Genomic DNA, 17,312 nt, shown 5'->3' on the forward strand with positions numbered 1-17,312 from the left:
TGTCAAAACTGCATATTTTAGCGGGCTTTTATTGTCCCCAGCACAAGGTGTACCTGTGTAATGACCATGCTGTTTAATCATCTTCTTGATATGCCACACCTGTCAGGTGCATGGATTATCTTGACAAAGAATAAAATGCTCACTAACAGGGATGTAAACAAATGTGTGCACAACATTGAGAAATAAGCTTTGGAATTTCAAGAATCTTTTATTTCAATTCATGAAACATGGGACCAACACTTTACATGTTGAGTTTATATTTTTTTCAGTGTAGATGTTTAGACATAAGCCTGCACACATGCTGTGTCATTGTGATAATGTTAGCTCTTACAAAAAGGGACCCCAGTAAAGCAGTGGATTATAGGATATGACCTACAGTATATAGCATTTGGAGAAGTAACTCTGAAAATATAGTTATCAGAAAATATACCAAGCACTGTACACTAAAGCTACCCTTAATACAAATATAGTTTAGTTAACTAAAGAAAGTGACTTTGAAAAAGTAGTTCAGTACATTCAAACTACTTTGATATATTGACCATCTAAATCTGAAATGTCAGACTACAAAATGCAAGTTCACTCTGGAGTCAGGTGTTAACTGAATGTGTCATTTAGCCTATTAAACACAAAGTATGTTTCTAGTGATTAGGCAGGTCTGATGATGAAAAAGAAACTAAATGTTTGCCTACTTTAAATATATTTTATTTCTTGCAAAAAAAGTATTGTGTAGTTCCATTAGTTACCTACACCACTATATAGCAAACAAGTAATGAAAACACTAAAAACACTACCAAGATTTGAATTTAGTTCAACTACCACCAAGCTACTGCAAAATGTAGTTAAATTACTAGTTGAACTACATGGAGTTCACTACTCCTTACCACTACCTATACACATCAGGCCTTTCCCATGACTTTTCTAGTCTATTGGCCTTATTGTGAAATGCACCCCCCCCACACAAAAAACATTGTCAAAAATGTAAAGAGAGACTTGAGACAATTTCTATTTATTTAGATGGTATGCAATCTGATATAGACAACGAGACGGATGTTTTGAAATAACTCAATATGTTACATTCAAACTAAAACGTATTGGTCTGTTATGTTTAATTGAAAATAATGGTGTTTGTCTGTATTAGATTTGACTAGTATTGAGACCTTCTGTAATAACCACCTATTCATTCTGTAATAACCACCTAATCATTCTGTAATAACCACCTACTCATTCTGTAATAACCACCTACTCATTCTGTAATAACCACCTACTCATTCTGTAATAACCACCTATTCATTCTGTAATAACCACCTATTCATTCTGTAATAACCACCTATTCATTCTGTAATAACCACCTATTCATTCTGTAATAACCACCTATTCATTCTGTAATAACCACCTATTCATTCTGTAATAACCACCTATTCATTCTGTAATAACCACCTATTCATTCTGTAATAACCACCTATTCTTTCTGTAATAACCACCTATTCTTTCTGTAATAACCACCTATTCTTTCTGTAATAACCACCTATTCATTCTGTAATAACCACCTATTATTTCTGTAATAACCACCTATTCTTTCTGTAATAACCACCTATTCTTTCTGTAATAACCACCTATTCTTTCTGTAATAACCACCTATTCATTCTGTAATAACCACCTATTCATTCTGTAATAACCACCTATTATTTCTGTAATAACCACCTATTCATTCTGTAATAACCACCTATTCATTCTGTAATAACCACCTATTCAGCCTTTTCTTCTTCTGTATTCCTCACACAATTCACTTCCAACAAGCACCATACATCTTAAGCAACACCCTCTTTCAAACCTGGTACAAAACATACTTTACTTTCTCCCTTTGGTTATCAATATAGCAAGGCACTGTTCGCCTGGGTTACCACGAGTGTTGTCATAACACAATCAGACTGCTCAAGTAAAACCACATGCTGTTGAAGAACTAATAAAAGACTGTTTAAAAAGGCACCAATATAGAACCATTGCACTTTGTTTAGGGACCTCATCTGGTCCTATGAAAAATGAAGGATAATAAACGTATTCACTGAGACCAACTAAGGGGCTTGCACTAGCAAAAACCCCCCAAACTTTCAGAACCATAATACATAGTTTCAATATTTTTATTAAAAACAATGAATATCCAAAATGTTAGGACTAAAGCAGACTAGAAGTTGAGGCAACGAGAATTTCATTAAGAACTTAACAGTGCTCTGCAAGGTAAGGTTGTCCGTGCACTGTAACAGCAAGACATATAGAATCTAAAAGTAATAAACATACCCACACTGTGGGTGGTTACTTGTTTGTGATGAAGCCACGGTTACACAGTCAGTGAATGGACACCAATACTGTACAATGCCGCTAGTGAAGACATGTCAGTCAGCTGTTTTACAGAAAACATTTCATAAACCCCAATTAAACAAGAATTACAAGATGTGACCAAGTTAGAATGGAAATATTATTTTCAGAGATTGTGGTAGAATGAATTTACAGGTCTATAAGCTTGTTAACAACAGTTGAAGCTAATTTACAATGGCACTGTAGTCTTTCACCTTACAATAAACAGTCTGATCTTGTCCTTACAACCAAGTGCTTCAATAACCCTTCGGAAATGTTACCAAAAGTAAAGCCTAAATGCTCGTCTTTACTCTGTAGGTTTCATTCAACCTTTTGACAGAGACCATGCACCTGAACACTTGGTCACTCAGACTTTTTAGTTGGAAAACAGCCCATTTCATACCATCTTAGTTGAAATATAGTCTTCCAGCAGGAGGTTTTTGAAGCAACATGTCCGTCACACATTTGGCTAGTACTATGTCTGCAATGAATGAATGCACCAATGAGCCTTTACAACAGTGTGATGCCAAATAGTCAAATGGCAAAAGAGATCTAACATTTGTTTAACAAGTTAATGTTCACATACAGGGATGTACATTGTTGTCTCCAAGTACAGGAAATAGCCATCATGTGATACGCATGTGTCACGTCATCCAATCTCTTCTGTCTTGTTAAATTCTCCTTTTCCAGCACTGTATATATATTAAGTTACTTCTTTGAGAGAGACAGCGGAGTTGAAGAGTTGGTCCTTTTTTTGGGGGGGGGGGGGGGGGGGGGGGGGGGGGGGGGGGGGAATGTGTGTGTGTGTGTTTGTCTAGGTTGGGGATGGCAGTGACCATTTCCATGGTTTGCCTACGTAAAGTCATGGAGTACTTTGGGGGCAATGGAGGCTGTGAAACTTTTGCTCTTAACTGTCTGAGCTCTCCCCCCTCAACGTCATCATATATTCTTCATTAGAAACAAGGTAGCTACACAACAACACAAAATGTAAATGTTACCGTTGTTAACAAGAGTAAGCATGTTAAAAGTTGTAAGAATAATAAAATCAGAAATCCGTCCTTAATGGCGTCTGGCGCTCTTGGCGGAACCCTACTCCCGAAGGCTTAGCAATGGTTTAACACTTGTGCTTCATGGCCAGCTGTGGAGAGGGGAGGGAGAGAGAGAGGGGACAAAAAGTAGGCTACATGTCAACAATAGTAAGCTGTGGGGATATATAAACATTATACAGTGACTAAACCAAACAAGAAAGCTATTTAACTAAACATTTCTTCAACAGCCCCTCTGAATAGATGTCTTGGGGTTGCCACAAATCATTCAAAAATCTGCCTAAAAAAGTATCAAAACAAAGTGAGATGCAAAATCTATTAATCCGTCAATTAACCAGTCAATTCTTAAGTTAGCTAGCACATTCAAAACCAACCACCAACTAAGTCAAATAAACTAATTGATGCTGCTTTGTTTTCCCAACTGGTGGAAGCTAACATGGTTGGCATGGTGAGTAAAAGAACATGGTCTATTCTCTAGGCAGAGAGGAATGATAGCTATTAGAGTGGTGCTATTCCTCAGGCTTGGTAAGAGGCCCAGGCCCCAGTGTTTTCATCACCCTGGCTCATTAACAAGGGTTCTAATAGGCCTGGCTGGAGGTTCATTAGAGAAAAGGCCAGGGCCACCAATCTAATTCACACACAGAGACGTGCGCGCACACAGACACACTTTACGCGCCTACAGTTAAAAATAGAGGCGGTTGAAATCCCCAGAGCTAACAAGTGGGGGCAGCAGAGCTGCAGCACAGATCAGACAGCCGTGCTGTGGGAATGGTGAGAGCACAACAGTGCTGCAATTGGGACTGTCACAGAGCCTAAGCAGGTGGGAGACACTGCAGAGACGGACTAACCGAACCTGCAGTGCGGTTTCTCGCTCCAGGTCACCTTGACACAGAACTTCTTCCTTGTTACGAAGTCCTGCACATGCTCTCAACTTCAACCAAAAAAATACTGGATCACAGGTAGAAATTATATCTTGTTCAATGGCATGACAAGGGGGAAACGTTTACAAGATTCTAACCACAAACCTTCTTACTGTACAATAGTTGGCAGATATACAACGTTCCCAACTCTTACTTAACATCAAGACTCAAGAGGGGGAAAGATTATTTACTTCATGTTTTGAAGGATTTTAGTTTAATGTTATCCCCAGGCAGAAAATACATTGCAGAATGCATTTACTGTAGCTAGCTAACACCAAATGACAGTGGTTATCCAAGTATAGGGCTGCAGTTTAACACAGTCACATACTGTACATGCTTAAGTGAGTCTTAACTTTAAAAAAAAGTGCAAGACAACCAATTAATTAAATAGCCCGTACAATTAAGCATCTAATAGCGGGAGCCGAATAGGGAAGTGGATGACTGGGCATGTATGGCATGGGGAGTTAAAGAGCCATTCTCTGAGTTAAAGAGTGTTCCCATGAGCTTGATTCATTTCACACCACAGGGTCTTTATCTGTTAACAGTGAGAGGCTGACCATGACCCGTCAAATGGCTTTCAATTAGACCGCCATTGCAGTAATGTGTTCAAAATGAATGCAATGTGAACTGTTTTATAAACAAATTCATTGGCGTTCCAGTCCAGAGTGGATATAACAGTGGGTCAACCGAAGTGGGACGAACCCGTTTTTACAGGAGATGACAGAAGCAGGCTCGGGAAAAAATTGCTAGCTACTTAAAAAGTTATTGGAATTGATCACAGTCGTGGGCGCGTGCTAGAAGCAGAGAATGATTCATTTCTCATTATATTTCTTCCTCCCGTTTTTGTAGCAAAACCATATTATGCTAATGACAACATTAAGCAGCAGGTGATTCGTTTTACTTGTGTGAGGGATACAGTTGGATGGAGAGGATGAGAGAAGCCCATGGAGAAGAGCTGGGATGGACAGAATAGAGGAAGGCACTGTGGAGAGGGGGACTCCTAACAAGAACATCAAGCTATAGTGAACCAGAAGCAACAAACTAACCACTTCAACTGAATCACCTCAAGAAGTAGAACACTGTTAGATCTTTCTTCTACCGAGTTTACATTTTCATGATAGATGGGATGAATTGTTAGTCAAATACAATTGGGAAATGTGGGTTACATGGTATCACTCACTATATGGTAATGTGTGATTATGTTTTAGCAATGTTATAGCGTATACCTATTGTAGGGCCTACATTTGATCTGTTCAGTTCATGTGGTGAGGAAAAATTCCCCAAGCCCTTGTAATGATCTGATATGTGACGTGTGTGTGTGTGTGTGTGTGTGTGTGTGTGTGTCACCTTGTGTGCGGTGACTGAGAACTGCTCAGCACTGTTCTTCATCTCCCCTGTTTTCTCCTCCGCCCGGCTTAACCGCTCCCCTCGCTCGTTCAGAGCCTGGCTGGCCTTCTGTACAGCACTGGTCACACTGTCTGCTGCAGAGTGGAGTATACTGTTACCTGGAGAGGAGAGAGAAATGGGGAGCGGGGGGGAGAAGACAGAGGGGAAAAGAGATAAATATAATACATTATACAGGGCCTTGGTGGAGAAGAGGGTGAGGTGCTGCAGTTGCAACAGAGTATGAATCACTATCAACAAAATAACTCAATGCAGCAGTGACATGAGCCTTACAGAAATGCTCTGCATTAGTAGTTAATGTTGATGTTTCATTCAGCATCCCTGGCCGGACTTTGATTATTGACAAGGAACAGGTGAAAAACAGGGTTACTCCAATCAGGGACGTTCTAGGAAGCCAGCTAATGAGTTTTTCTACAGAGGTTGGTTTCCTGTAAGAAATGAGCCAATGAAATAAACGTGTCACACTCCTCGTTTACAAAGCTTAGATCTGTCTATCACGCCATTTCTCTCAAATGAAATGAAACGACCAACCCGCTAACTAAAAGCATTCCAAATAGCTCCAGGTTTTCTCAAGGGTTATTATTCTGATTTTCTTTAGTAAAACTTTAGTGGCAGCTCCTTCTCTTTTCCTCCTCTCAGACGGTGTGATAATAGCAGAGCGGGAACAAGTGTGTTCGACTTTGAACCGCTTGCGCTGGCGGCACAGCTGTGTGGATGAGAGGAAATAACAGAACACGGTCTTCCTCCGATAGCACCGACCCTGCGGATGTTTCAAACTGGCAAGCTATTCATCTACGGCTTTGGGGAGCGTTTCCTGCCGTCGACTAGCACTACGCTAACAATCCTTGCTTTAGGTTGGGGACCGCCGTCTGCGCAAAACTTTCACTTCAGAGCCATTACCCTGGCGCAGTGCCAGTACTTTATAATCATCGCTTTATGTGGCGATATATCCAAGGGCAGCGTGCCACTTTGAATAGTTTTGTGCATTGCTTTTCCTTTGAAGTGTCTAATGTTGACCTGGCTGGGGTTATTTGGTTGCCTGGGAAAGAAGACAATGGGGAGGTTTTTCGATCAGTTGTTCCAAAGTTGTGAACAAGCCATTCTTTCAACGAAACTGGGGACTGGTACTGCAATTTTCTGTATGAACAATGGACAAAAAAAAAAGGCAAAAAAAAAAAGAAAAAAGGCCAGAGTTGATAATGTGCTCCTCTCAACTGGCTAGTTGTGGAAGGAATAAGAAATAGAGCAGAACTCAATGTAAATGAGGCCTTCAGTGTTAGATGAGAAATATGGGGTTAGAGTTCAGTTCCAAACAGCCCATGAGATCAAAGCCAATCATAAACAAATCACAGAGCCAATTCTATAACGGGGCTTTGACAATATAACAAATCATCCAATATGTCCCCTCTCCCCACTTCTTTGAAGGGTCTCTAGTTAGAAGACTATTGCTTCCATTTCTTCTTTGAGATAATTGAATAGGAAGACCGAGGACATCCAGGTTCTGCTGCAGGACAGGGAAGCCACTAAAGATATTGAACACAGCCAGTCATTTTAACATGTCCTCCCAAAGGGAACCCATACTGTAGAGTGTAGGCTATGCAGTGCTGTGGCGCCCAGGCAGGTACGCTGACTGATAAAGAATTGGAGTTGTGGCGCAGCGGGTTAAATGACAGCCCAAAGCAGACGGGATGCCAGCTGGTGTTCCTCTTCTCCTCTGCTTTCCTTCAAAGGAAGTTAACTTGATCAAGTAAAATAAATTTCATGCAAAGCTAGCTAATGGTAAAGCAACACATTGGATTCCACAACACTTCCGGTAGATACTCACCCCAAAGCTAGTACAGAGACACTACACATTTTTGAGCCAAACCCAGCGCCATCACCGCAGTTCCAACATTTTTCCATGGCAACGTTTCGACTTGTAGAAGATCTCCAAGTCGAAGGGTTTTGGCTAGGCTCTGGGTTTAATTACAGTGTAGGGAAGGAGAAGTGTGTTTTATCTAGCTTTGCTGTGGCCTCCATCTTCTTCACAGTATTGAAATAAAGACTTGTATTGGGACACAAGTGACATGTCTCCCTCTAAGTCACTCTTCCCATCCTTTAATAAATAAAACCCTCTCTTTCCCCTGAGAGCAGAGATGGGATGAGACCTCTTCACCTCCGTCCACATCCCTTCAATCCCCTCTCTCCGCTAAGAGAGGGCCCAGAGATTAACACTCCCCTCATCCCACACACTCTTCCCTCTTTCCCGACTCTTACTCCTGGGCTGGGCAATTTCAGCCAGCTGCTGGTTGAGTCCCCTCCTATGGTGAATGTAATTTAAAAGAGTAGCAGGGAGGCAGGTTGTGTGGTGACTAAGGCCCTGGGTCTTTACTCTGTAGAGTTGATGAAGTTGCAGTCATTCTGTAACGGAGATTTGGAAGGAGTGACGGAGCGCATGGTGATTCAACTCTCTGTCCTCTGGTTCTATTGAGGTTTCTCTTTACAAGAACATGGGGGAGTGATGTCTTGCTTTTAACAAGCACCTCTGGGTTGGTTCTTCAGGAAACCAAAGTAATCTCTGCTCAGAGAAAAATGTAACTTCAGTGTTACAAAAAGGGTTGAGAGCTGGCACATTTTTGGGGGGAGAAATTTGTTACGATAACGTATGTGTTTGGCTGGTGAGTTTTTCCTGAAATGGTTCGCAGACTATCCCTGTAAAGGAATCTAACCTTCCTGAAGCTGTGTCCTATGACCAGGGAACTCCTACTTCAACAATGGAGGGAGAATGCGTTTCTACATCCCCATGATATCAATATAATCAGGGCGCGCCTGTAAAACAAAAAGGCAAAACCTTGTTTCTGCAACAAAAGTTAAAGAAAAGTGAAATGCCCCACAATGAACCCAGTAGAGAGAAAGATGATCCAAAAACACAATTCCAGGGTGATTCCATTCCTTGAGCCTTTGACCTCAATAATCAAGTGACCACAAGTCAGGCCGACACAATGTAATGTTGTGGTTGTGAACATTTTGAATGTGCAGGAACATGATGATGACTGTCAATCGCCACTTTCTCTCAAAGCCTGCTTGATTGGTTATGTCATTCAGAGTTTCCCAAACTCGGTCCTAGCCCCCACCATCTCACCTCAGGTGCACGTTTTGGTTTTTGCCCTAACACTCCACAGCTGATTCAAATAATCAAAGCTTGATGAGTTAGTTATTTGAATATATTGCTAGGGCAAAAATATATATATAGTGCTAGGGCAAAAAAAAAACAAAAGGTGCACCCAGGGGAGGTCCCAGGACAGTTTGGGAAAACCGGACTGGAAATCACCCAATTAATACATCTACACTCAGACCAATGCAAGCATACACTCAGGCATACATTCTTAGAGGAACATGCATGCTTGCTAGCACAAACACACCCTTGCATAGGCCAACTATCTTAAAGAGGTAAGCTCAAGCAGAGTCAATTACCATCCAGTATGAATAGTGTACCAGTATGCTGCCCCGAGGCAGTCTCTGTGTGGGTGTGGTAGGACAGGGGGTAGAGACCAGAGATGGGTTCTATATCTATGGTAGAGAGACTCTCCTGTAGAGTACAGCCCCACCTACTCATCTGTACATTACACATTTCATCAAAAGCTTTCCATATTAGTTATGACCAAAGGGCCTTTGTTGTTGTTCCCCTTAAAGCAGTTACTGGAAAATGGAACAGCTGTAGCATTGTGTAGCTACAGTAACTCACTCCCCTGTCATCCTTAGTTTGTCAGTAAGAATTTCACACCCTGCAGCTCAACATGGTGCTGCACATGCTGTGCACAGCGACAGGGACGGGGAGAGGAGGAGAGACGAGAGTTGAGAGAGCTGTAGTGCTCAAGAGAAGGCAAAACAGATAGTGAGAAAGGGAGAGTGAAAAGGATACACAGCAGTCAATAGAGACTGACGTAGGCAACACAGGATGAACTCAATATGTCACCCACCCAGAGCTCCCCAAAAGGATGGCATCACACCGGGCATACTTCTGTACCCACCGAACCCCCCCCCCCCCCCCCCCCCCCCCACAAGGAGACAAATCCATTGAACGTTCCCTAACGCCCCCCTCCACTTTTCTGCTGTCTAATTCATGCAAATCTTGACATTAACTTCTAACCTAAGCCCCCGTTTTCTTCTTAATACAGTGTTAATCCACTTTTTTAAAGTCATTAGGAGAAAGGGTAAGATTCTTCTGACATTCTCAGCATGGTTACAGTAGAGTTGTGCATTCATGTTGGCACTGCTCTGCTAATAGGGTTGCAGCAGTCAGGGAGTGGGGATAACTAATGGAGACAAACATGGAACATTCTGTCCCTGACCCCAAGAGACACTGTAGGTCTAATGGAGCAAATTGCTACTAGGTATTCAAGTACCGTAACGTCCATGAAAGTTTAAAGAGATAAACGTCAGGGTTGCATATTATACTGAAAAACCATAACCCTGTTCATAATGGCCTTGTTTATATTAGTTCAAGGAGAGTTTGAGGATGAATCGGTATTGAGGTGACTATAGTAGGTAATGCTCATTTTGTCATTTACTGTCCTTGTGCTTGAGGTGGAGAGAAGGTAAGACTTAAGTTGATGACATGGTTCCTCGGAGTCAATTAGATGGTTTAATCTGAAAGGCTGTCAGTGAGGTGATCGTCCATCTACATAACTCACATAAGCTGTGCATCTTAAAGGGGAGCCCTTTCTGTACACCGGTCCCTCAAAATGACAGTATCACACTTGGAAGTCGTATACTCTGTGTGCATACAGATATTCTAGAACACACACTGTACATTCTGTAAGCCATCAAATGTTATATAATTAATTGAAGATCGAAGATTTAGGAGCTTAACTGCCTTGTTAGTAAAATGATGAATTATTTAGTTGAATGTAAAATTGGTTTCCTGCTTACCTTCTAAGAGTAGCCGGCGACCTTGGCGTCGACTGTTTAAAACAACTTCTTTCCTCATTCTGCTCAAAAAGACCTTGCAACGGAAAACGACTGAATCTACAGTTTCATCGTCTGTGACAAGAAAATGGAAAAGGAATGTCTTCATTTGGGTTTTGTTTTTGTTATTTTATCTGTTAGACAGAATAAATGACTGTGTTGGATAATACTTATTACAACACACTACAGTTTGTTCTAATATGGACATTTTTGTTAACTTTGGTTAATTAATGTAATAGACTTACTGTTTTACGTTATTAAAAGGGTTATTAAAAGGGTTTTGTTCAAACAGTGAAGTAGGAAAGAATTTGAATATTTTAATTTGGGGTAACTGGAATATATTAGGGAAGTTAGGGGACCGTTTAAGTAGAAATGAAGCATTGTTTGTTATTAACTTGATGAAAGGTAGCCTATATTCTAACACGTTTTCACTTGAGTTGTATTTGACTGCATAATCTATCAGCACGGTTTCCCATAAGAAATCTCACAACAGTTTAAAATGGTGTAAAGAAGTCTTCTTGAAGTGCCCTCCTGACAGTAAGCATTTGCATGATAGTTTCCAAAATGATTCAATGGCTAATAAAAAGGAGTGTATAATAGCATTTAGCATCCTAGAATTCAAAAACTGATGAAAGCAAGCAGCCAATATTTTAAACTCCCTCTCACTATTCTAAGACACGCTCTGCCACTTAAGCAGAGGTCCATGAGAGTCTGTGGGGAAGAGTGCGTGCTGCAGCCTCAGTCGATCTTGATAACATGGCATTAACAAAATGAGTCCAGCAACGCTGCTTTAATCAGGCCCTATTACACGGCCCATCAGGTATCACTACACAGGTTCCTGGCTGCACATCTCCTCCACAGTGGTCTCTAAAGGGAGTTCACAGTCTCTGGATGAGGGAGGCTTTTCGTGCATCACCTACACATAACTAGTGAGGCGACAACCAAAAGACGTGACCAAGAAGTCTTTGATGAGAAAATAATGCTTGTCATTATTTAACCACATGCATTAAAAAAGGTGCACTCCGTAGTTTAACATTTCAGTCAATAAAGGATCGGACCAGGTGTCCTATTTATGTGTATTTCGGTCTAAACCTCCATTATGTGGAATTCATACCGTTACCACAAGGGTAAGTACAGCAATGGAGAGTGCCTTCACCCTCACCTTAAAGCCCACCTCTGTATTATAATTCCAGACCTTTCTTCAGATGAAGTAGATCTGCCAGAGTGAAGCAGCAGGCCTCTTCAATAAAGGATGAATAAAGTTTGCATAAGCTAACAGAATCCACAGTAAGCCTGACGACCTTGTCCTGTCAAAACTTAATCTCTCAACGCATAAGAACAACCGTCCCGGAGTCCGGCCTGCCAATTAATATCATGTTCACTAACACATAGAACTCTGCCTCACTAAAACGGTGGCAAAGTGACAAGCCATTTCTTTGTGTTTGCCCAGCTAACAAAGACGAGCTCTTGTGTAGAATAGATAATTGCCTGTCAGGGTGACCCAGTGTAGAGTAAGCGCCTCTGTTCTGTGTTAAAGGCAAATCAAACCAGCAAGAAAGGGCAATATCCCAGAATCCTTGTGGGTCATTAGGCCCTGTGTGTTCTAGCAGTGTAGTAAAAAGTATGTTATCAAAGGCACCTCAATTACGACAACTGGTCTATTAAAGCCTTCAACACACAAACACCACCATAATAGTGATCGTGTCAACCCCAACATGGTTTCTGACCCTTTGACTCAATGTGTTCTTGGTGACAGTTCAACGGGACAAACCATGTTCATTGTTACATTGACAGCAGGATGTTATTTTTATCCAGGAAGTTAACGAGTCCAGTAAAGCAATACAATACTGTACATTGTGGTTACGCTAAAGATGTTCAAGCTATATCTATAACAAACTATCTAATAGTGTATGTGACTTTTGAATAGGGTCCTATACTCCAGAGGTAGTTGCTTCATCATCCCTATTCCCCACGCTGGTCAGTCAGAAGAGGGGCGTCCCACACAGTTATTGTCCCACACCGGAGCAGCGTCATGATATTTGTTTTGCACTGGTGTGAGACTTAAACTGGAGGGGACAGTGGTGGCAGCACTCTGACATTCTCTTCTTTCTACTGTCACTAGGTCTCTGGCTGTGCGGTCACCTCCGTTGGCAGTCACGCTACCCATTGTGCTTCCTGGGAGCTGAGAGTTTTGATGTGATTGAACAGGCATGGCGTTGCCAGGTTAATGTCTTTCTATGGTCTATATCCAATCTAAGTCTATTAGATTGAAAGCATTAGCAGATTTGGGGATTGGATATTGATAGTAAAACTAATATTTTGAGTCAATTACTGGTTGAGCTGGTGGTTACATAAATAAACTAAAAACCGTTGCCAAAATACTGGAATAAAACGTGCTTTGTGTTGGTGTTTAAGTATGTGTTGTTGTTGCATAGGTGAGACACTACACAACATCCCATTACACCCAGTATGCAGATGACCATTTAACTGCAGGTGTCTGAGAGTGAATGAGAGTTAGGCCACAGATGTTCTCTATGTTTTGTCATATTCTTCAGCCCCCCCGGAGGACAATACAATAACCTCTACCCACACTATAACTACAGCCCAGCCAGCAATACACTACTGTATTTGTCAGGGGTTACACTGTACAAGTTAAATAAGGAAGAAAAACATACAAGCTGTGGTTGATGTAGGAGGGAGAAGATCAGGGCAGAGGCATATAGCAATGAGGAGTAGAGGGAACTTTAACTGCAGGAGTAGCAGGGAAAGGAAAGGAACTGTCCTCCACTCAATAGTAATTGGCTAATACAGCTTTTTCTATAGAGGGAATGATCTATTTTTAAATGCATTGTTACAATAATGACCAAGCAGTACTACGCCTATAAAGAATAAATTATCAGTGTGCAATATTCCTCTCAAAGTAACTGTTTATGAATGTTAATACAAAAAGCTTTTCTGGAGTACGCCCTTTTCATCAAACACATCTCTCTCCACGATAGCTCCCCTCTCAGGTCTCTAGAACAGGTTTACAGCTGATTAAGAACAGGGTCTTCCACAACCCCCTCCCTGGCTCAGGAACACAGAGGAAGCCTTCCCTCCCTACCAGTAGGCTACCATCTACCTCCCCTGTAAGGATAACATGCTACAACATGGAAATGACTTCATATTGCTTACCTAGGTGGCCAATTCATATAGGAATTGGTTGTGTTGTGAACGTATGTTATTTTGAATATAAGCTTGTGTATATTGTTTAGTTAGAGTGTGGAAGTGAGTTAATATTCCTTGTGACTAAAGGTTAGTTCTCAGTGGACTGGTTCTTCCAACATCTCAGGGGGTAACTGGATTTAATGATGATGTATCATAGTACAGTTAAATATCATTAGGTAGATTTAATGATGTATCAGTACAGTTAAACATCGTTAGGTAGATTTAATGATGATGTATCACAGTACAGTTAAATATCATTAGGTAGATTTAATGATGTATCACAGTACAGTTAAATATCATTAGGTAGATTTAATGATGTATCACAGTACAGTTAAATATCATTAGGTAGATTTAATGATGATGTATCACAGTACAGCTAAATATCGTTAAGTAGATTTAATGATGTATCACACACAGTACAGTTAAAGATCATTAGGTAGATTTAATGATGATGTATCACAGTACAGTTAAATATCATTAGGTAGATGTAATGATGTATCACAGTACAGTTAAATATCATTAGGTAGATTTAATGATGTATCATAGTACAGTTAAACATCATTAGGTAGATTTAATGATGATGTATCACAGTACGGTTAAACATCATTAGGTAGATTTAATGATAATAATGATGTATCACAGTACGGTTAAACATCATTAGGTAGATTTAATGATGTATCAGTACAGTTAAACATCATTAGGTAGATTTAATGATGATGTATCACAGTACAGCTAAATATCGTTAAGTAGATTTAATGATGTATCACAGTACAGTTAAATATCATTAGGTAGATTTAATGATAATAATGATGTATCATAGTACAGTTAAAAATCATTAGGTAGATTTAATGATGATGTATCAGTACAGTTAAACATCATTAGGTAGATTTAATGATAATGTATCATAGTACAATTAAACATAATTAGGTAGATTTAATGATGTATCAGTACAGTTAAAGATCATTAGGTAGATTTAATGATGATGTAGCATAGTACAGTTAAATATCATTAGGTAGATTTAATGATGATGTATCAGTACAGTTAAATATCATTAGGTAGATTTAATGATGATGTATCAGTAGAGTTAAATATCATTAGGTAGATTTAATGATGATAAATCACAGTACGGTTAAACATCATAAGGTAGATTTAATGATAATGATGATGTATCACAGTACGGTTAAACATCATTAGGTAGATTTAGTGATAATGATGATGTATCACAGTACAGTTAAACATCATTAGGTAGATTTAATGATGTATCACAGTACAGTTAAACATCATTAGGTAGATTTAATGATAATGATGATGTATCATAGTACAGTTAAATATCATTAAGTAGATTTAATGATGTATCACAGTACAGTTAAACATCATTAGGTAGATTTAATGATAATGATGATGTATCATAGTACAGTTAAACATCATTAGGTAGATTTAATGATAATGATGTGGTATCACAGTACAGTTAAACATCATTAGGTAGATTTAATGATGAAGTATCAGTACAGTTAAACATCATTAGGTAGATTTAATGATGATGTATCATAGTACAGTTAAATATCATTAGGTAGATTTAATGATGACGTATCATAGTACAGTTATATATCATTAGGTAGATTTAATGAGGATGTATCAGTACAGTTAAATATCATTAGGTAGATTTAATGATGACGTATCATAGTACAGTTATATATCATTAGGTAGATTTAATGAGGATGTATCAGTACAGTTAAATATCATTAGGTAGATTTAATGAGGATGTATCAGTACAGTTAAATATCATTAGGTAGATTTAATGATGAAGTATCAGTACAGTTAAACATCATTAGGTAGATTTAATGAGGATGTATCAGTACAGTTAAATATCATTAGGTAGATTTAATGATGACGTATCATAGTACAGTTATATATCATTAGGTAGATTTAATGAGGATGTATCAGTACAGTTAAATATCATTAGGTAGATTTAATGATGATGTATCAGTACAGTTAAAGGTCATTAGGTAGATTTAATGAGGATGTATCAGTACAGTTAAAGGTCATTAGGTAGATTTAATGAGGATGTATCAGTACAGTTAAAGGTCATTAGGTAGATTTAATGAGGATGTATCAGTACAGTTAAACATCATTAGGTAGATTTAATGATGATGTATCACAGTACGGTTAAACATCATTAGGTAGATTTAATGATAATGATGATGTATCATAGTACAGTTAAAGATCATTAGGTAGATTTAATGATGTATCACAGTACAGTTAAATATCATTAGGTAGATTTAATGATGTATCACAGTACATTTAAATATCATTAGGTAGATTTAATGATGATGTACCAGTACAGTTAAAGATCATTAGGTAGATTTAATGATAATGATGATGTATCACAGTACGGTTAAACATCATTAGGTAGATTTAATGATAATGATGATGTATCACAGTACGGTTAAACATCATTAGGTAGATTTAATGATAATGATGTATCACAGTACGGTTAAACATCATTAGGTAGATTTAATGATAATGATGATGTATCACAGTACGGTTAAACATCATTAGGTAGATTTAATGATAATGATGATGTAGCATAGTACAGTTAAATATCATTAGGTAGATTTAATGATGATGTATCAGTACAGTTAAACATCATTAGGTAGATTTAATGATGTATGAGTACAGTTAAATATCATTAGGTAGATTTAATGATAATGATGATGTATCACAGTACAGTTAAACATCATTAGGTAGATTTAATGATAATGATGATGTATCACAGTACAGTTAAAGGCCATTAGGTAGATTTGATGATGATGTATCGCAGTACAGTTAAATATCATTAGGTAGATTTAATGATGTATCACAGTACAGTTAAATATCATTAGGTAGATTTAATGATGATGTATCACAGTACAGTTAAAGATCATTAGGTAGATTTAATGATGATGTATCATAGTACAGTTAAATATCATTAGGTAGATTTAAAGATGCCTTTAGGAAGGGCAATCCTTAAAATGAAAAGTCCTCAAAGTAAATGGGAATAATAACTCAGTGTCGTTATCAGATCTGAACATGTAAGTGGCATTCTCTACATACAGAATGAAGGACTTTTCAGTTGAAAGACAAAACAGACCTTGGAGTGAGAACACTAGATCTGACTAAGAGCTTTTTCCTGAACAAAATGGGGCTTAGTTGGTGGGCGTGGCCAATGGTGCAGTCGCAGTGACAAGGAAGAAACACCGTACACCTGGCAACCGTGTCAGCGTGCATTGTGCCTGGCCCGCCACAGGAGTCGCTAGTGCGTGATGGGACAACATCCCTGCCGGCCAAACCCTCCCCTAACCCGGACGACCCTGGGCCAATTGTGCGCAGCCCCATGGGTCTCGCAGCGGGCTGTGACAGAGCCTGGACTTGAACCAAGATCTCTAGTGGCACAGCT

General features: G+C 39.3%; 1 protein-coding gene across 7 annotated transcripts in view; it reads right to left on the reverse strand.

Moving 5' to 3' along the window:
* stxbp6 (syntaxin binding protein 6 (amisyn)) overlaps positions 1 to 17,312 on the reverse strand; it is a 159,829-nt gene that overhangs the window by 57,427 nt on the left and 85,090 nt on the right. For 2 of the 7 annotated variants that reach the window (XM_036954741.1, XM_036954739.1), the window contains exons 5-6: positions 10,634 to 10,744; positions 5,666 to 5,823 (exon numbers count right to left, since the gene is read on the reverse strand). In XM_036954741.1, coding sequence (XP_036810636.1) covers positions 5,666 to 5,823; positions 10,634 to 10,744 — 269 coding nt within the window. Of the gene's footprint in view, positions 1 to 990; positions 3,491 to 5,665; positions 5,824 to 10,633; positions 10,745 to 17,312 lie in introns of those variants that run through there. The other 5 variants (XR_005037709.1, XR_005037710.1, XM_021574104.2 and 2 more) reach the window with 5 other exon arrangements.

The sequence above is a fragment of the Oncorhynchus mykiss genome, chromosome 19 (genome assembly GCF_013265735.2).
Source record: "Oncorhynchus mykiss isolate Arlee chromosome 19, USDA_OmykA_1.1, whole genome shotgun sequence".
NCBI lineage: Eukaryota > Metazoa > Chordata > Actinopteri > Salmoniformes > Salmonidae > Oncorhynchus > Oncorhynchus mykiss.